Raw genomic sequence first — 17,329 nt, 5'->3', positions numbered from 1 at the left:
AAATCAAAGACAAAGTATGAAGATAAAACAAACTGTTTTTCAATAGAAATCCCTGATCACACGTAGGCGACGTTGGCTAGCCAAGCGCATGTGCACAAATACACAATCGGGTCTAACAGTCGACTCTCGGTGACCTTATTTAGAACGTTTCAGAAACTCCGTGACCCGGAAGTACCTTTTTAGTGTTGCTGAGTCGTCTATTAGTTACCACAACCACAAAGTCAAAAGGGCTATATCGTACAAATTCATGAAAATAAAAATGTGGTCTTCATTTAAGGTTATGCATAAGCTTGGCAGTTTACTTAAGGTTAGGTTTAAAACCACGTTCTAATAAGATAGATTCTAGAAATGGCTAGCGTTATGACATTGAGGCTGTGGTAACTAGTGACGACTGACGAGACGTTTATGGGAAGATGGCGCCTAGAAAGCGAAGTGTCGTTTGGTCTTTTTTCAGAGCCGTAGATGAGAAGAAAGTGACTTGTCTGCTGTGTTTGGAGACCGTCCTTCATTGCGGCCACACCACGAACATGCTAAGGCATTTGCGTAGCAAACACCTGAACGAGTATAGTAGCGCGGCAGCATCAAAAGATAGGCGGTCTGTGGCGGCGGACGACAACAGTCAACCAATGATGATGAACAGTGAAGACTATTGTGATGGTATGATTTGATATTATGTGGAGACGTTATCATACTCGGATATCAGGTAATGCGAATGTAAAGTATCAAACTTTCATTCGTCAACCCACGCTTGATGCAGACAGTGTTTAGCTATTCCGTCAAATGTTTCCATTGTGTTAGCCCATATGGATAGTCTTCAGCTCAATGACTGGGCGTCTATGGGAAGACCTAGTATGATAGCTGAGCCAGTCACACTTCGTATAAAATGAATGGAATGCTACTTACCAACTAGCTATATTATGCTGCACACACAATGCTGAATGCTTCTACCAAAAACTAGCTAGCTTGTAACGTTAGCAGCTATGCTGTCTGTGTCCCGAGTCAGCTGACTCAGCGTTACAATATATTGATCGCGGAGAAACATGCTGATTTACGAACTGACTTGTGATAACATTCTCTCTTTTGGGGCAGGATGTCTACAACTTTAGGGTAATTAAACAAGCCAAGCAGTGTTGCCAGGTCTAGTAAAAATGTCTAACCCAATGACCTCTGAAAACCCGCCCACAAGGTCTGAAAACTAGCCCTAAAATGTTGTTTTGCAACATTTTGAAAAAGTCAATAGGTATGAACTTTCTGAAGGCACCATATGTAAAATACACGACATGACCAAAAGTATATGGACACCTACTTGTCGAACATATCTTCCGAAATCATGGGCATTAATATGTAGTTGGTCCCCCCCCCCCCTGCCACAACAGCCTCCACTCTACTGGGAAGGCTTTCCACTAGATGTTGGAACATTGCTGCGGGGTCTTGCTTCCATTCAGCCACAAGCATTAGTGAGGTCGGGCACTGATGTTGGACGACTAGGCTTTGCTCGCAGTTGGCGTTTCAATTCAATGGGATTGAGGTCAGGGCTCTGTGCAGGCCAGTTAAGTTCTTCCACACTGATCTCAACAAACCATTTCTGTATGGACCTTGTTTTGTGCACGGGGGAATTTTCATGCTGAAACAGGAAAGGGCCTTACCCAAACTGTTGCCACAAAGTTGGAAGCACAGAATCATCTAGACGAATCGTCTTGTCATTGTATGCTGTTGCGTTAAGATTTCCCTTCACTGGAACGAAGGGGCCTAGCCCGCCCCATAAAAAAACGTCCCAGACCATTATTTATTAGCCACCATATTGTACAGTTTGCACTATGCGTTGTGGCAGGTAGCGTTCTCCTGGCATCTGCCAAACCAATGTTAGTCCGTCGGACTGCCAGATGGTTAAGTATGGTTCATCACGCCAGAGAAAGTGTTTCCACTGGTCCAGAGTTTCGATGACAGTGAGCTTACACCACTCCAGCCGACGCTTGGCATTGCACATGGTGTTCTTAGGCTGCTCGACCATGGAAACCCATTTCATAAAGCTCCAGACGAACAGTTCTTGTACTGACGTTGCTTCCAGAGGCAGTTTGGAACTCTGTAGTGGGTGTTGCAACTGAGGACAGATTATTTTTATGAGCTACGTGCTTCAGCACTTGGCGGTCCTGTTCTGTGAGCTTGTGTGGCCTACCACTTTGTGGCTGAGCTGTTGTTTCACCTAAATGTTTCCACTTTACAATAACGGCACTTACAGCTCTAGCAGGGCAGAAATTTGACTAGGTGACTTGTTGGAAAGGTGGCATCTTATGACGGTGTCCCATTGAAAGTCAATGAGCTCTTCAGTAAGGTCATTCTACTGTCAATGTTTGCCTATGGAGATTAAATGGCTGTGTGCTCAATGTTATATACCCATCAGCAAATAGCTGAATCCACTCATTTGAAGGCCATGAATCCACATACTTTTGGCCATGTAGTGTAGCTGTAAGATAAGTTGGCTAGCAACACATTTTAGGTGAATGGTTGAGTCAGACAGTCCTCAGTGGAATAACTTTTTTTTTTATGATTTTTTTTTTTTGCTGGTACACTTGTCTCAGTGGAGGTAGCGCTAGAGGAGCAGCCCCCAGAGCAGGCAGCCTCGGTGAGTGACGCAGACATCGCAAGTGCCATCAACGGCATCCTGAAGGCAGCAGAGGATCACGCTGTGGTCAGAGACACCGGGGCTGTGATTGTGGGCCAGGTCAGTGCAGGGGCCACACCATCTGGCCGGAAGTGGAGCTCCGTGTGGACGCACTACGAGCGGTTGGGGGAGCAGAACCGTGCGCTTTGTCTGATCTGCAATGAGAAGATCCAGCACCAGAGCAGCACCAGCAACCTGCTGCGCCACCTCTCCAAGAGACATCCAGAGGCCTTTGCTCGCCTGGAGGGCCACATCAAGAAACAGAAGACCAGCGACGTCCAGAAAACATTGCGTAGAGACGGCGACCCAGGCCCAAAACACACCAACCTGTCAAGGAGAATTGGAGGGGTAGCACTGAAACAAAGCCCAGGGAAATTTCCAGGTAGGTCTAATAATTATATATGTGTGCGTATCGGTGTTGCTCAAATTGATCCCAAAATTCTGTATTCGAAGAACTGATACTCATACGTGTGTTCATTTATGAAAATACGTAAGTTGGAGAACCTGAGCTCTTGATTTCATGCTGTCTTTCCTGTCTCCGCTCTCTTTCTCTCACTCTGTAGATGCATTTGATGTGATGGGAGCATGTGAGGGGGAGGTGCGTGTGTTGGAGCGGGAGCGTGAGCTGACGGAGGCCTTGAGGAGGGCTCAGCAGCAGGAGGCACGGGCGCTGGAGCAGCAGAGGGAGCTCCTGGAGACACTACGTCGGGCCAACACCAGAGAGGCATCTGCAGAGAAGGTGGCCCTGGAGACCCTGAGGAGAAGCCAGGAGCAGGAGGCCCGCTCCCTGCAGAGGGAGAGGGAAGACCTGCAGAGAGAGCGAGTGGAGTTGCAGATGGAGAAGGAAAGGATGCAAAGGGAGAGGGAGGAGCTGGAGTGCTTAAGAAGGGACTCTGGGCAAGAGAGCAGTCCGGTACAGACAGTGGACCGAACCACTGGGTTGTTCCAGGGGGACGTGGTACAGGAACAGGAGGTGACTATGAGGGAAGAGGTTCTTGGTTAGGGGATGTTTCAGTAAGCCAACAGGACGATACTGTAATGTTCAGAAGTTGACCACCTATCCCATCACCATGCATTCAGACTCTAACTCAAACACCTCTCTCTAAAAGGAGGGAGATGGTGGGTGAATGCACTCAGGAGGGGGTTTAGTGATGTAAATACTTTTGTAACTTTTTTAATGAAAATAAACCTGTACCATGTCATTAAGTTGTGGAATTTTTAGTTCAGAACGACACATGCAGAGATCATCCGTTCACCTGCTCTGCAGCTCACAAAGACACGGCAGTTGGAAGCAAAAATCTCAAATTTGGACTCAATTCTCTTATTATTATTGGTGTCCTTTAGTAGTGTTTTCTTTGCAGCAATTTGACCCCATAATATGGGCTTGGTCTTTTACCAAATAGGGCTATCTTCTGTATACCACCCCGACCTTGTCACAACATAACTGATTGGCTCAAATGTATTTTGAAGGAAAGAAATTACACAAATTAACTTTTAACAAGAGACACCAGTTTAATGTAAATGCATTCCAGGTGACCACCTCATGAAGCTGGTTGAGAGAATGCCAAGAGTGCAAAGCTGTCATCAAGGCAAACGGTGGCTACTTTGAAGAATCTCAAATGTAAAATATATATATATTTGTTTAACTTTTTGTGTTACTAAATGATTCCATGGGATATTTCATAGATTTGATGTCTTCACTATTATTCTACAATGTAGAAAATAATAAAAAATTAAGTAGGTGTTGTCGTGTCTGGCTATGCCGGATGAAGTGATATGACGTGCTATTCTATAAAATAATTTCTCCGTAATTACTATTACCTGATTGAGCTAATCATGTAAATGTAATTAACTAGAGAGTCAGGCACCACAAAATAATATTTATAGAGCTGTTATCCTCCGAATAAACTCTTAAAGACCTAGTAATATTTTACATCCATAGCAGTCGATATCAATCGTTACCTCAATTCAGTCTCATCTGAAAGTTGTACATTCTTGGTTATCTGCAAGAACCCTGGCTAACAATTTTAATCAGCAATACAAAATTGTGTTTCATTATTTATTTACTAAATACCTAACTAATCACACAGAATCACACATGCACATAATTAAATCATAACTTGATTACAAATTACTTCATAAAGGAAAATGTCCCTAGCGGGCGAGTGGAACGGATATGACAGCTTGTTACACAAAGGAAAAGGGGCTGGGTTGAGTGAAAGAGCGGGAAGACGGGAACAAAGGTGAAGCTGTGCTATCGTAAATACAGTATCTTATGCATTCTAAATTACCACCCATTTGTAAAAGGAAAATGCAATAAATATTTACTCTGAGCTGCGCTTCAGTAGGTTGGTTGTAGATGGAAGGCCGTGTTGCCCAACCGAGTCCTTTGTCCTTTGAAGAATGTCTCTGGTGGTCAATTAGATACGTTGGAGTAACGTCGTTGTGTGGTAGACGGGATACTTTGTCTGTTCCTTCCTAACCTGCGTTTGCAGCTGCGGTCGCTAACTCAACGGCTAGGAGGTATCACTTCGGTCGTGAATAAGAGTTCAAAGTTCATACCATTCGCAATTTGGTTGCTCATGCTGATGTTGGCTTCGTTCTGTAGTTATTATCTGAACCATTCTGACATAGGACCATCATCCTACCTCATCGGAACAGGAAGTTCTGTTGTCGTCAAGTCTTTATTTAGGAAGGGAGAAGATGTCGTGTTTGAAAAGTTTTATAGCCCATGTCCCTTCACAGAGGCAGGCCACTGAGTGAGCAGCAATATCTTATGAAAACCCACATATCACATTTTAGAAGCCAAAATCACATTTTATCCCATCACAAATAATTTCATATTCAAACATTTAAATTGAACAGCAATTCCATGTGAATCCGATAACTCTGATGTGTAGACTTTCCACTGTAGAGTTTGTCATCTTATCATTGATGAGAATGTCTCAGATGACAACCGAACTGACATCATATTCATTAAGTACCACCGCATATGTTCAATTGTTCGGATTCCCAGAATATAGTTCATTTCCCCCCACATTCTGATGTTCCCAGAATCTCTATGTTAACCAAGGTTTTTTTTAAATGTAACCTCAGTAGGTTAGAGAAAGGTAAAAGGGGGAAGAGGTATTTATGACTGTCATAAACCCATCCCCCAGGCCAACGTCATGACAGTGTCAACTTTTGACTGGTACTGTATATGTATATTTAATACAGAATTAGTGTACAATCATTACAATTCACTTTCGTTTCATCTCTGAGAACAGTTCCAACCCCCCTTTCCATCCCAGAATAATAATAATAGAAGGCTTTAGGTGAAAGGTGGCATATAAATCATGGCATATAAAACAGCAAATCTCATTTTAACAGGAAGAAATTAAACGATAGGAGTACAACATGTTCTTTCTTAAGGGTTATCTGCTTTAACATTTATTTATTTAAGAATGTGATGTACTGTATGGGACCGAAGCAAAACAATTCCTTCACGGTACTTCATTTCCATTTGTAGATTTCCTTTCATCTCAGTGAGCTAAAGCATCACAAACTAAAGTCAGCTTTTGGTCAGAACTTAGCTGTATTGTCAGCAATTGCTCCCTCTTGCACTGACTGCCTTGTTCTTCCAGAAGAGGGCCAGACCTCGCTTCCCACGGAGAGAATGTGGGTGCTTGAGCTCTGTCCAGTTGTCATGGAACTCTGCTCTGCCCCCCGCAGTCTCTTAACGCAGAGCCATAGGAACAGGAAGAACCCTGTGGAAAACAGGAAGCAGTGTCATAAACTAGCAGAGCAGAGGTGTATCCGGAGAACGCAACATTGCTGAATGTTCAGAAAGAAATATACTGTGTAGAACAGCCACACTTGTCTGTGGAGCTCAGCAGTACATTATTGCTATCTGCGGTGTTAGAAATGTAAAATTGCGAAGTTAGATTGTATGTACAGGATATCTTTCACCCCTATGTTACTTGCTTGTTTTCTCACTCTTATGGAAAGATAGAAAATAAAGTATGTTGTTGGCTCCCTCCGATAAGGATGAGAGTTTACCCTGCAGTGAGTTGAGGATGGTAAAGATGTAGAGGATGACATAGTTGGTGTAGCCCATGGAGAAGAAGCCCACCCCCCAGGTGAGGCCCAGGATGCAGGTCAACCCAAGAACGCTGCAGGTGATGTTGCGGCTCTGCCTCTTCCCCTGCGGCGACGTGACAGAGCGCAGCTTGAGCATCGTTGTGATGACGATGGCGAAGATGGTGCTATTGAAGAGCAGGACCACTATCAGGTAAGCCACAACAGAGCCGTACTGCACACCAGAGTCTTTGATCCAGCACCTGTGTATCAGGGAGAAAGTCCTTCTAAGGGCTGGTATGCAATGCACCAATATGATGTGTTTTGTTAATAAACTCACATTCGGTTATTCAGCCCATAGAAATCTGTACTGACAGCGGCGACTATGGATACAACCAAAGCAGGAACACCTGAGAGGAGACAGATTTGAGACTTTTGATTGTCAGTTTACTGCTGGTCTGTACATGTTAACTGTCGTTGACTGTTTAACTGTGGTATCTGTTTTGACAGTGCTGTTCTTACCCCAGCCCAGCAGGCTCAGCTTCAGCAGGTAGTGTCTCATGTAGGTGTTGTAGACTAGGACCAGCAGCCTGTACAGATGCAGAGCCTCCAGGCCCATCCAGGTGAAGCAGCAGAGCAGTGAGTAGTGCAGCAGGGCGGCCACGGCAGGACACAGGCCAGGGGCCATAGATGCAGGGCCCACAAATGCCAAACCCACACTGGTCAAGAGCAGCAGGTTGAGTAACAACAGAGATGCCACCAACTGGAGATGAACCAGCATGGCATGGTCAGTAGATTTCCGTCTGAAAGAGAAGATTGTGTGTGTGGTTGGTTACCGTTCATACAAGGATTTATACATAGCTAGACATGACATGGCCTCATTGACTTGATAGCTAGTGAGGTGAGACAGACAGTACCACCATTAGTGCTTATTCACAAACACTCTTGTCAGAGGAGGCTGGTTTGATGTTTTCTTGTATACAGTTGCTCTTTTGACTTGTAGTGCTGATATTTGGGAGCCTCTGCCATGTACATAGGCTGACAGTATGTGGGCTTCAGATTGCAGACCTGCGTAGGACAAAGCAGCTAGCGATACAGGTACTGCTCTGTGTCAGCTGTCATGGGCAGCGGGGCTGTATGGAGAAGAATGTGCTTTCTGTACCCATAAGTGTCCATATACTGTATCCATAACCTATTAGATGTTTGAATACTTCTCGACTGTAATGTGATTTGTGGGTTCAATTGAAGTATTTAAAAAGTGTGTGTTTGCTTGATAGGTGTCACTCACGAATGCTGAAGACAGTGTGTCAGTAAGGTGATGGTGCAGAAGAACACAGAGATGGCTCCGCCCACACAGGTGAGCACACTCAGCATCCTGGCATGGACCTCACTCAGCTTCATATCAGGGATCTGTGGGAGCAGTGACATCATGCTGCACGTAACATTTATAAGGATTTGAGTACCCTAAGGCTATCTGCATACCATTTGTATATTATTTTGGCTGTGCATACTAAACAAGAAGTGGGTATGGATATTGGAACACAACCTCAATGCATTGACTATTTCTCTCATGGGCAGCATGGCACTATGGTAACGAGCTGACTTTTTGAGTCTGGAAATATGCAAATGTTGCCCATGAATAGATGTCAGGAAAGGAAATGGCAAACACTAAGATATAATCTGGAAAGTAATATGAAAAGTAGGATCATCTCACCATGAGGGCAAAAAAGGAGAAGTGGTCACAGCTACAGATGGTCTGGTTAGTGAGCCTCAGGGTGTGGCAGCCATCAGTGACCCATTCACCTCCTTCAACAATAAGAAACAGACGTTCATATACAACAGATCAACCGAGTCATTCTTGAATAAGTCATTCTGCTTTATATCATACTGTATCAAATCGAAGCAATAGCCCATATTTATTGATTTGATACACAATTGCTCATTAGTTATGCAAAGATATGCAGTCCATATTTACGACTCTGGTTGTGGTAGACACACGTTGTATTCTCTTTTTCCTGAAGAAAATAAAATGACAGTGTAAGCAGCTTGTTTAAATCTTACCACTGGTAAGTTGATTTTGAAAGTAGCTACCTGTAGTTCAGATTTGTGTTTGAAGGTCATGTTGAATGGTGTTGACAGGTGAGAGATGGTTATGTTCTCAACTTCAATACCAAAGAGAATCTTACCAAGTTGTCCCTCTACGGTCTACACACAGACACACACATTATTCCTGACAAACGTTTAAGATGTTTTAGCCATGTGATGTGCAACTTGGGAGTGCATGGTAACTCACCCAATTTGGTGGTGAGGTTTTAAGCACAGAGAAGATGAACTTAACCATGTCAGGGGTGTGTCTCCGCTTTAGCCCTGAGAGAAGGTTGTGGGGCAGGTTCACCTCGAGTTCAGGGTTCAAAATCTCTGCCATGTTGAATGAGATCTAGGGAGAGATGCATAAACACCCTCATACTGATACTTACATGTACACTAATGCACTTACTGTACCAGTGACAACTCCATCTCCTACTCAGATATATAGGTCTGTATATTACTTACACACAAATATTTATTGAGAAATTCTTCATGAAGAGTGAGTAGTTGTAAATGTATTATGTACTTAGTTTGAGATGTACAGATGAATGCTGTGTTGAGATGTTCTTGTTATAGTAGATAATTGAGAGGATTTTTGTATTGATATCCGTGGGTTGTTGGATTTGGTTGGAGTTGACAGTCGTTTGGTGCTGATATGTATTGGAAGGTAGAGGTTGCTTATATCTGATATGCTGTATGTACACTCAAAAGGGTTCTTCACTAGGGCGCAGGCCCGTGGGGGACCGGAGGCAACAAAAATCAAAAACACACATATATATATATATATAAATGTTATTATTTTTGTTGCCTCAACGTCATTTTAGAGAATTTGGCAGTACGTCCAACCGGTCTCTCAACTACTTTTTCTTGCCACTGTGTGTGTGTGTGTGTTGAGGTAGTAGATAAAGGGAAATTAAATTCTCTTGCAACAGCTCTGGTGGACATTCTTGCAGTCAGCATGCCAATTACACACTCCCTCAACTTGAGACATCTTAGAGTGGTCTTATATTTTCCCTAGCACAAGGTGCATCTGTATAATGAACATGCTGTTTAATCAGCTTCTTCATATGCCACACCTCGGGGTGGATGGATTATCTTGGCAAAGGAGAAATGCTCATTAACAGGGATGTAAACAAACGTGTACAACATTTTAGAGAAATAAGCTCTTTGTGCGTATGGAAAATGTCTGGGATCTTATATTTCAGCTCATGGAACATGGGACCAACACGACATGTTGCATTTATAGGTTTGTTCAGTGTGTGTATTTACTGTTCCAGTGGCAAATCCATCTTGCTGCATGGATTAGTTTACAGAAAATGATAGTGTGCCGGGAAGTGTGGGGGCCCTATTAAATAAAATACATTTTCAAAAACAACTAATGCGCCGGGGCCTATGATTTCTTAATCCGGCCCTGCCTATGGGGACAGCCAAAGAACACTTTAGGTTGTAGATCACACATTTTTTCTAAGAGTGTAGGGCAGACCTGATTATACTCACCTTGTTTGCAGATACTGTCTGCAACCAAGGTTGCTGTCAGATTAATCTCCACAGCAAGACAAACTTCCTGATCAGGAGAGGTAGCTGAAGTAGTGAGAGTTGTGGTAGTGGTAAGGACAGGAGTTGTGAAGGTTTTGGTGGAAGGGATTGGAGAAGGTGTAGTAGAGCTGGGTGAGATAATGGGGGGAGAGGAAGGAGTTGTCAAGGGTACAGGAGTTGTTTCACTGGTTGAAGAAAGAGTAGCAGCAGTAGTTTTAGTTTTAGGGGTAGTTTCTTTGGTGGTGGTGGTAGGAGTAGAAGTAGTGGCTGTTGTCGTGGTAGTGGAAGAACGACATTCATCTAAAAAATAGAAAAAGAGTGAAGATGCTATCATATGTAGCGGACTGAGGCTTCTTAACAGCATGGTTGCTTCATAAAGTTCCCCTGGTGTGTTGGAATTGTTGGATCAGATTTTAACATTTAACAGTATCAACTGTTTTACCTTAGCCAAACTTTATACATGGCTGTAATTGTCCTTCATTTTATACCATTAAATCCACACACCAAACCAAAGTGTTAGAATGCTAGATCCACCTACCTGTAAAATCGCCATAATATTTGCTTGGCTCATGTTGAGAGGCACAGGGTCAGCCACTGTGCAGCACCCCTGGATGGTGAGCAGGTGCTCAAGGGCACAACAGCAGATTTAAAAAATATTGTTTTAATTATACCTGGTATGCCACAGGTATAACATTTGTCAATAATTGTTGTGTTTCTCCAGGTAGCCTGCAGCATCTTGTGGACTATAGATTCACTTGGGAAGGGTGATGGTTCTATGTTGAACCATAACTCCAAGAACCATTTTAGCTTTTCAATGGTTCTTTCAGTTCACAAAGGGGTTCTTTGCTCTTTTAGTGATAAATAGATTGTCGGGGTGCTGCGGCTCATTTGAATATTTTGAGGTGTGGTTTCCTCACAGCTCTTTTTGTGCAAACATGACTGAGTGTCTTTCCAGTTTATCTAATGTGTTGTGTTATGCCACTATACAGTACAGTGCCTTGCGAAAGTATTCGGCCCCCTTGAACTTTGCGACCTTTTGCCACATTTCAGGCTTCAAACATAAAGATATAAAACTGTATTTTTTTGTGAAGAATCATCAACAAGTGGGACACAATCATGAAGTGGAACGACATTTATTGGATATTTCAAACTTTGTAACAAATCAAAAACTGAAAAATTGGGCGTGCAAAATTATTCAGCCCCTTTACTTTCAGTGCAGCAAACTCTCTCCAGAAGTTCAGTGAGGATCTCTGAATGATCCAATGTTGACCTAAATGACTAATGATGATAAATACAATCCACCTGTGTGTAATCAAGTCTCCGTATAAATGCACCTGCACTGTGATAGTCTCAGAGGTCCGTTAAAAGCGCAGAGAGCATCATGAAGAACAAGGAACACACCAGGCAGGTCCGAGATACTGTTGTGAAGAAGTTTAAAGCCGAATTTGGATACAAAAAGATTTCCCAAGCTTTAAACATCCCAAGGAGCACTGTGCAAGCGATAATATTGAAATGGAAGGAGTATCAGACCACTGCAAATCTACCAAGACCTGGCCGTCCCTCTAAACTTTCAGCTCATACAAGGAGAAGACTGATCAGAGATGCAGCCAAGAGGCCCATGATCACTCTGGATGAACTGCAGAGATCTACAGCTGAGGTGGGAGACTCTGTCCATAGGACAACAATCAGTCGTATATTGCACAAATCTGGCCTTTATGGAAGAGTGGCAAGAAGAAAGCCATTTCTTAAAGATATCCATAAAAAGTGTCGTTTAAAGTTTGCCACAAGCCACCTGGGAGACACACCAAACATGTGGAAGAAGGTGCTCTGGTCAGATGAAACCAAAATTGAACTTTTTGGCAACAATGCAAAATGTTATGTTTGGCGTAAAAGCAACACAGCTCACACCCTGAACACACCATCCCCACTGTCAAACATGGTGGTGGCAGCATCATGGTTTGGGCCTGCTTTTCTTCAGCAGGGACAGGGAAGATGGTTAAAATTGATGGGAAGATGGATGGAGCCAAATACAGGACCATTCTGGAAGAAAACCTGATGGAGTCTGCAAAAGACCTGAGACTGGGACGGAGATTTGTCTTCCAACAAGACAATGATCCAAAACATAAAGCAAAATCTACAATGGAATGGTTCAAAAATAAACATATCCAGGTGTTAGAATGGCCAAGTCAAAGTCCAGACCTGAATCCAATCGAGAATCTGTGGAAAGAACTGAAAACTGCTGTTCACAAATGCTCTCCATCCAACCTCACTGAGCTCGAGCTGTTTTGCAAGGAGGAATGGGAAAACATTTCAGTCTCTCGATGTGCAAAACTGATAGAGACATACCCCAAGCGACTTACAGCTGTAATCGCAGCAAAAGGTGGCACTACAAAGTATTAAATTAAGGCTGAATCATTTTGAACGCCCAATTTTTCAGTTTTTGATTTGTTAAAAAAGTTTGAAATATCCAATAAATGTCGTTCCACTTCATGATTGTGTCCCACTTGTTGTTGATTCTTCACAAAAAAATACAGTTTTATATCTTTATGTTTGAAGCCTGAAATGTGGCAAAAGGTCGCAAAGTTCAAGGGGGCCGAATACTTTCGCAAGGCACTGTATATGACCAGTGACCGTGTCTTGTGAAAGACTCGCGTATGGCCTTCTGTCAATTGAGAACGGTTGTCCCCCCCCCCCCCCCTGATTCAACTTATAAATTAACACAATATTAACAGTTATGGAATTTTTACAATATAATATGGCTAACCAGAATTTAAAACAAACCTGTATGGATCTTCAAAAGTATCTACAAAGAACCTTTGAGATTGAGGAAGGATTTATAGAACCATTCTCCATAAAGAACCTTTGAGATTGAGGAAGGATTTATAGAACCATTCTCCATAAAGAACCATAAAGGTTCTTTATAGCCCCAAAAAGGGTTGTTGCCATAGTGGAACCCTTTTTTGTGCTATTTTGAACCATGGTTGTTTATAGAACCTTCAAAAACACATCTCATTGATTGAATCTATATATAATCCTCACATAATGTTTCACACGTAATGTATAATATGTAGCCTACGGCAGGTGATCCAATGTCTCGTTATTATTTTTTTCTTATTGTATGTTTGTATATATAATTATAATTATTTTTTTGTTACGCTCGTCTGTTACTGTCACTTTGTCCTATCGTTGTCTAATATCTTTTCACTTTTGTTTTGAATGTTCTTAATTGGAAAATGCAAAAATAAAATATTACATTTTTTTTTTTTTTATAAAAAAAAAAAGGTTCTACATAGCACCAAAAAGGGATCCACTATGGTTACAAGCCAAATAACCCTTAGAACCATTTGTTTTTAGTGTAAATAATGTTGTGGACAGGTCAGAAGTCAGCATAACTTAAATTATTTCAACTACAGGTATAATATCTTAATTTGATCTCTCATGTCACAGAGAATTTTCTTTTTTAATCTCTCTCCCTGGATCTCCAGCTCTGCAATGTGCTAGAAATAAGAAACCTGTGGATGTATCTTTATTGACAAATTTAGGTCCCCGTGATTGCAAAGGGCAAGGTACCAGAGCAGAAGCTGAAGCTTCTAGCTGAAGCTAGAGCAATTTATTTCGCTAGCTAGCGATAGGAGACAGATGGCAGCTGTCTAAACTTGTTTTGCTAATAACACCGTTGATATAGCTATCGTGAGCATTTAGCTAGGTTTAGCGCATTTAACATAAATTCACTGAAAACCTGCAGTTCTCTTTCTCTCATTAGATAGTTCTGGCTTTAAAAATCTCTTTTATGTCGGAATCTTTGTCTTCAGCCTTCTTCCCATTAGTTGTTATGCAAGTGAGAAACCTACTCCATCCAGGGGTGTGTTTATGTACTCAAAGAGAGCTATGTAAGGATCTCTGTTGCTGTCTCGTGCTTTTTTCAACAGGTTCTTCACAGTCTGAACTGCTCTCTCAGCTTGACCGTTTTGACTGTGGAAATCTCGGGTTCGACGTGACATGTTTGAACTCCCAGCTGGTAAAGAACTTTGACATTTCTGGACTCACCAACTGTCTAATGGAAGAAGTCCACTCCAACTTTGGCCCAAGTTCTCTCTGGGATTGGATGACATGAGTGGCTCCCTTTGGTTGTTGTTTTTGTGTGTGTTGCAGACTGCACATTCTGAGAGATTTGGGATGAACTTTGAGATACTGCAATATTCCCATGAACCTCTGAAGTGCTTCTTTGTCCTCTGGCATTTATTGTATTGGTCTGACCTTTTCGGAGTCTGGTTTCAGGCCTTCATTGTTTAACACGTGCAATGTAGTGAATTTCTGTCATTCTGAGTTTGCACTTGTCCTTATTCAGTTTCAAGTTGATGCTTCTCTCGCTGTCCAGTAGCTGTCTCAGTCTCTGGCCGTGCTGCTCTGTGTCATCACACCAGACAAGAATGTCATCCATGATGTTTACAACACCTTCCAAATGCTTTTTCGAGGCACCTCTGGGACACCTCTGGAGCGGACGCAATTCCGAACAGCAGTATCTTGAATGAACGGCGTATCGAACGTGAAGAGTCGGGAGCTCTCTTCATCCGGATTTGCCAGAATCCTTGGTTTGCATCAACTACTGAAAATACCTTGGCGTTAGGCATTTCAGCAACTACCTCTTCAATGGTACGTAAAGGATAATGTTCTCTCTTGATGGCTTTGTTGAGATCCTGTGGGTCAATGCATACCCATATTTTGTTTGGCTTCACGATTGTCACCAAGCTGTTTACCCATTCAGTAGGCTCAGTTTGCCATCCATGTTTTCCATGCAGTTCAGTTCCTTTTCAAGTTTTTTTTTTGTGCTACATGCACTTTTCTAGGTGAGGGAACCACTGGTGTGACTTCTGGGTCTTTTTGCATGTGATGAACTCCTGCAACACATCCAAGTCCTGTGAATAAATCTTCATATAAACTCCAAATGTCAGTCTCTGTCCTTTGTTCAAGCTTCCAAGTATTGCAGGTGCATCTTATGTCACTTGAAATTCCAGTTCGAACACTGTCTTTGTATTGACATTGGAGTTTCTTGCCTTTTGGCTCTAGCTGGTGGCCAGAATACGTCACTACCTTGCAGTTGGATTTTTGCACGGAATCGTTTAAATTCTCTCACGGACAATACATTACAAGATATGCCTCGGGTACGTCTGATTTGTCTCACAGTACGTTCGGGGAAAAGCTACTTTAATACATCCAAGTCATCTACATCATCGTCAAAATCAAACGTATTCCGGCTACAAGCAGGAATGTGGCACACTTCACTTTTTCGGATTTCTCTGAGATGCCACTAGCTTTTATTTTCATTTCACATTTATTTAACCAGGTAGGCCAGTTGAGAACAAGTTGACATTTTACAACTGCAACCTGGCCAAGATAAAACAAAGCAGTGCGACCTTAACAACAACACAGAATTACACATAAACAAACGTACAGTCAATAACACAATAGAAAAATCGATGTACAGTGTGTGCAAATGTAGAAGAGTAGGGAAGTAAGGCAATAAATAGGCCATGGAGGTGAAAGAATTACAATTTAGCATTAACACTGGAGTGATAAGTGCAAGTAGAGATACTGGGGTGCAAAAGAGCAAGAGGATAAGTAACAATATGGGGAGGAGGTAGTTGTGTGTGCTCTTTACAGATTGGCTGTGTACAGTACAGTGATCGGTAAGCTGCTCTGACAGCTGATGATATATGATGATAGATGATATAGCTGGGATATAAAGGTTTAATTTATGGATCCACACTCCCAATTTTCGGCTAGATTTTCCTCTAGGTTCAGAGTAGTTGGTGGTGTCATTTGTTCCATGTTTTGTAATGTTGAGCTTTTCTTTATTACTTTTTAACTACTGACAACATGTAATATATTAGCACACTGAGGCGGGTAAAATAACTATGTTCATCTGGGGCTGCAGGTAACCAAGAGCGTTGGACTAGTAACCGAAAGGTTGCTGGATCGAATCCCTTAGCTGACAAGGTAAAAATCTGTAATTCTGCCCCCTGTCATTCCCCCTGTCACCCCTGTCATTCTGCCCCCGAACAAGGCGGTTAACTCACTGTAGGCCGTCATTGTAAATATGAATTTGTTCTTAACTGACTTGCTTAGTTAAATTTTTTTAAATAAATAAATAAAATCTGATTTCATGGGTCAAGTGCAAGTACAGATGATCACGTAGTAATTACTAACAGCGCCACCCTCAGGCACTCCAGGTAAATACATGTACATACATGACCGTTTCTGGAAGCAAATATAACGAAATGGGGAGGGACCTTCATGAATTTGTCTAATAGAAACTCTCGTTTTCGTTGCAAAACGCAACTGTTTTGCTAATGATTACACACCTGCTTCCGGGTGTTTATAAATGAGACTCAACAGGATTTATGAAGGGCCGTCACATAACCTCTAACATTCGTTTAGTCTTGGACCTTATAGACCTTATAGATTATTCAGATGCAATAGACTCAGATGCGGTTGTCCTATTTCTGGACTTCTGTAAAGCCTTTGACACAATTGAACATTAATTTATCTTTAGGTCTCTTAAACTTTTTGGATTTGGTGAACATTTTATTAAAGTAATTCGCATGTTTTACAAATATATAAATAGTTCTGTGCTACTAAACCTTAATTATTCCAAAAGATTTAGTATCAACATAAGTGAGGCCCAATTTCGCCATTTGTATTCATTTTGGTTGTGGAACTTCTATCTCTAGATATTCTGAATAATGCAAATTTGTATGGCTTAACCATTTTTAACAAAGAAATCAAAATCTCCCAACTGGCTGATGATACTACTCTTTTCTTAAGAGACAAAGACCAGGTCGCACATGCCCTTAATGCTATAACTGCATTTTCTATTGCATCAGGATTAATGCTGAATGTTTCTAAATGTGAAATCTTATGTTTATTTGACTCTGATGATGATAATGAAATAGAAAATATTCCTGTGTTAAATATTTAGGAATACAT

At 42.0% G+C, this 17,329-nt stretch overlaps 2 protein-coding genes across 4 annotated transcripts; one reads left to right on the top strand and one right to left on the bottom strand.

Annotated features, from left to right (window-relative positions):
• Positions 1-220: 220 nt before the first annotated feature.
• On the top strand, positions 221-3,864 carry LOC110526445 (vicilin-like seed storage protein At2g18540). 3 transcript variants are annotated; one of them, XM_021607436.2, is made up of 3 exons: positions 221-657; positions 2,580-3,044; positions 3,226-3,864. In XM_021607436.2, the coding sequence occupies exons 1-3, from the start codon at positions 414-416 to the stop codon at positions 3,663-3,665; spliced, it is 1,149 nt and encodes a 382-aa protein (XP_021463111.2). In that variant the 5' UTR covers positions 221-413; the 3' UTR covers positions 3,666-3,864. The 3 variants fall into 3 exon arrangements, with proteins under 3 accessions (XP_021463111.2, XP_021463112.1, XP_036836733.1); XM_021607437.2 differs by having other exon boundaries at positions 566-703; XM_036980838.1 differs by lacking the exon at positions 221-657 and adding an exon at positions 664-1,240.
• Positions 3,865-5,786: 1,922 nt separating this feature from the next.
• On the bottom strand, positions 5,787-10,630 carry LOC110526444 (adhesion G-protein coupled receptor G2). Its single transcript, XM_021607435.2, has 9 exons — positions 10,304-10,630; positions 8,810-9,155; positions 8,694-8,733; positions 8,433-8,524; positions 8,007-8,128; positions 7,241-7,521; positions 7,059-7,128; positions 6,701-6,981; positions 5,787-6,408 (listed from the first exon to the last, which is right to left on the bottom strand). Exons 2-9 carry the CDS (start codon positions 8,837-8,839, stop codon positions 6,224-6,226), a joined length of 1,101 nt encoding a protein of 366 aa, XP_021463110.2. The 5' UTR covers positions 8,840-9,155; positions 10,304-10,630; the 3' UTR covers positions 5,787-6,223.
• Positions 10,631-17,329: the final 6,699 nt, after the last annotated feature.

Source organism: Oncorhynchus mykiss, chromosome 6, assembly GCF_013265735.2.
Source record: "Oncorhynchus mykiss isolate Arlee chromosome 6, USDA_OmykA_1.1, whole genome shotgun sequence".
NCBI lineage: Eukaryota > Metazoa > Chordata > Actinopteri > Salmoniformes > Salmonidae > Oncorhynchus > Oncorhynchus mykiss.
Note: the sequence above shows the minus strand (reverse complement) of the source record. Positions and strands in the feature narration are given on the sequence as shown.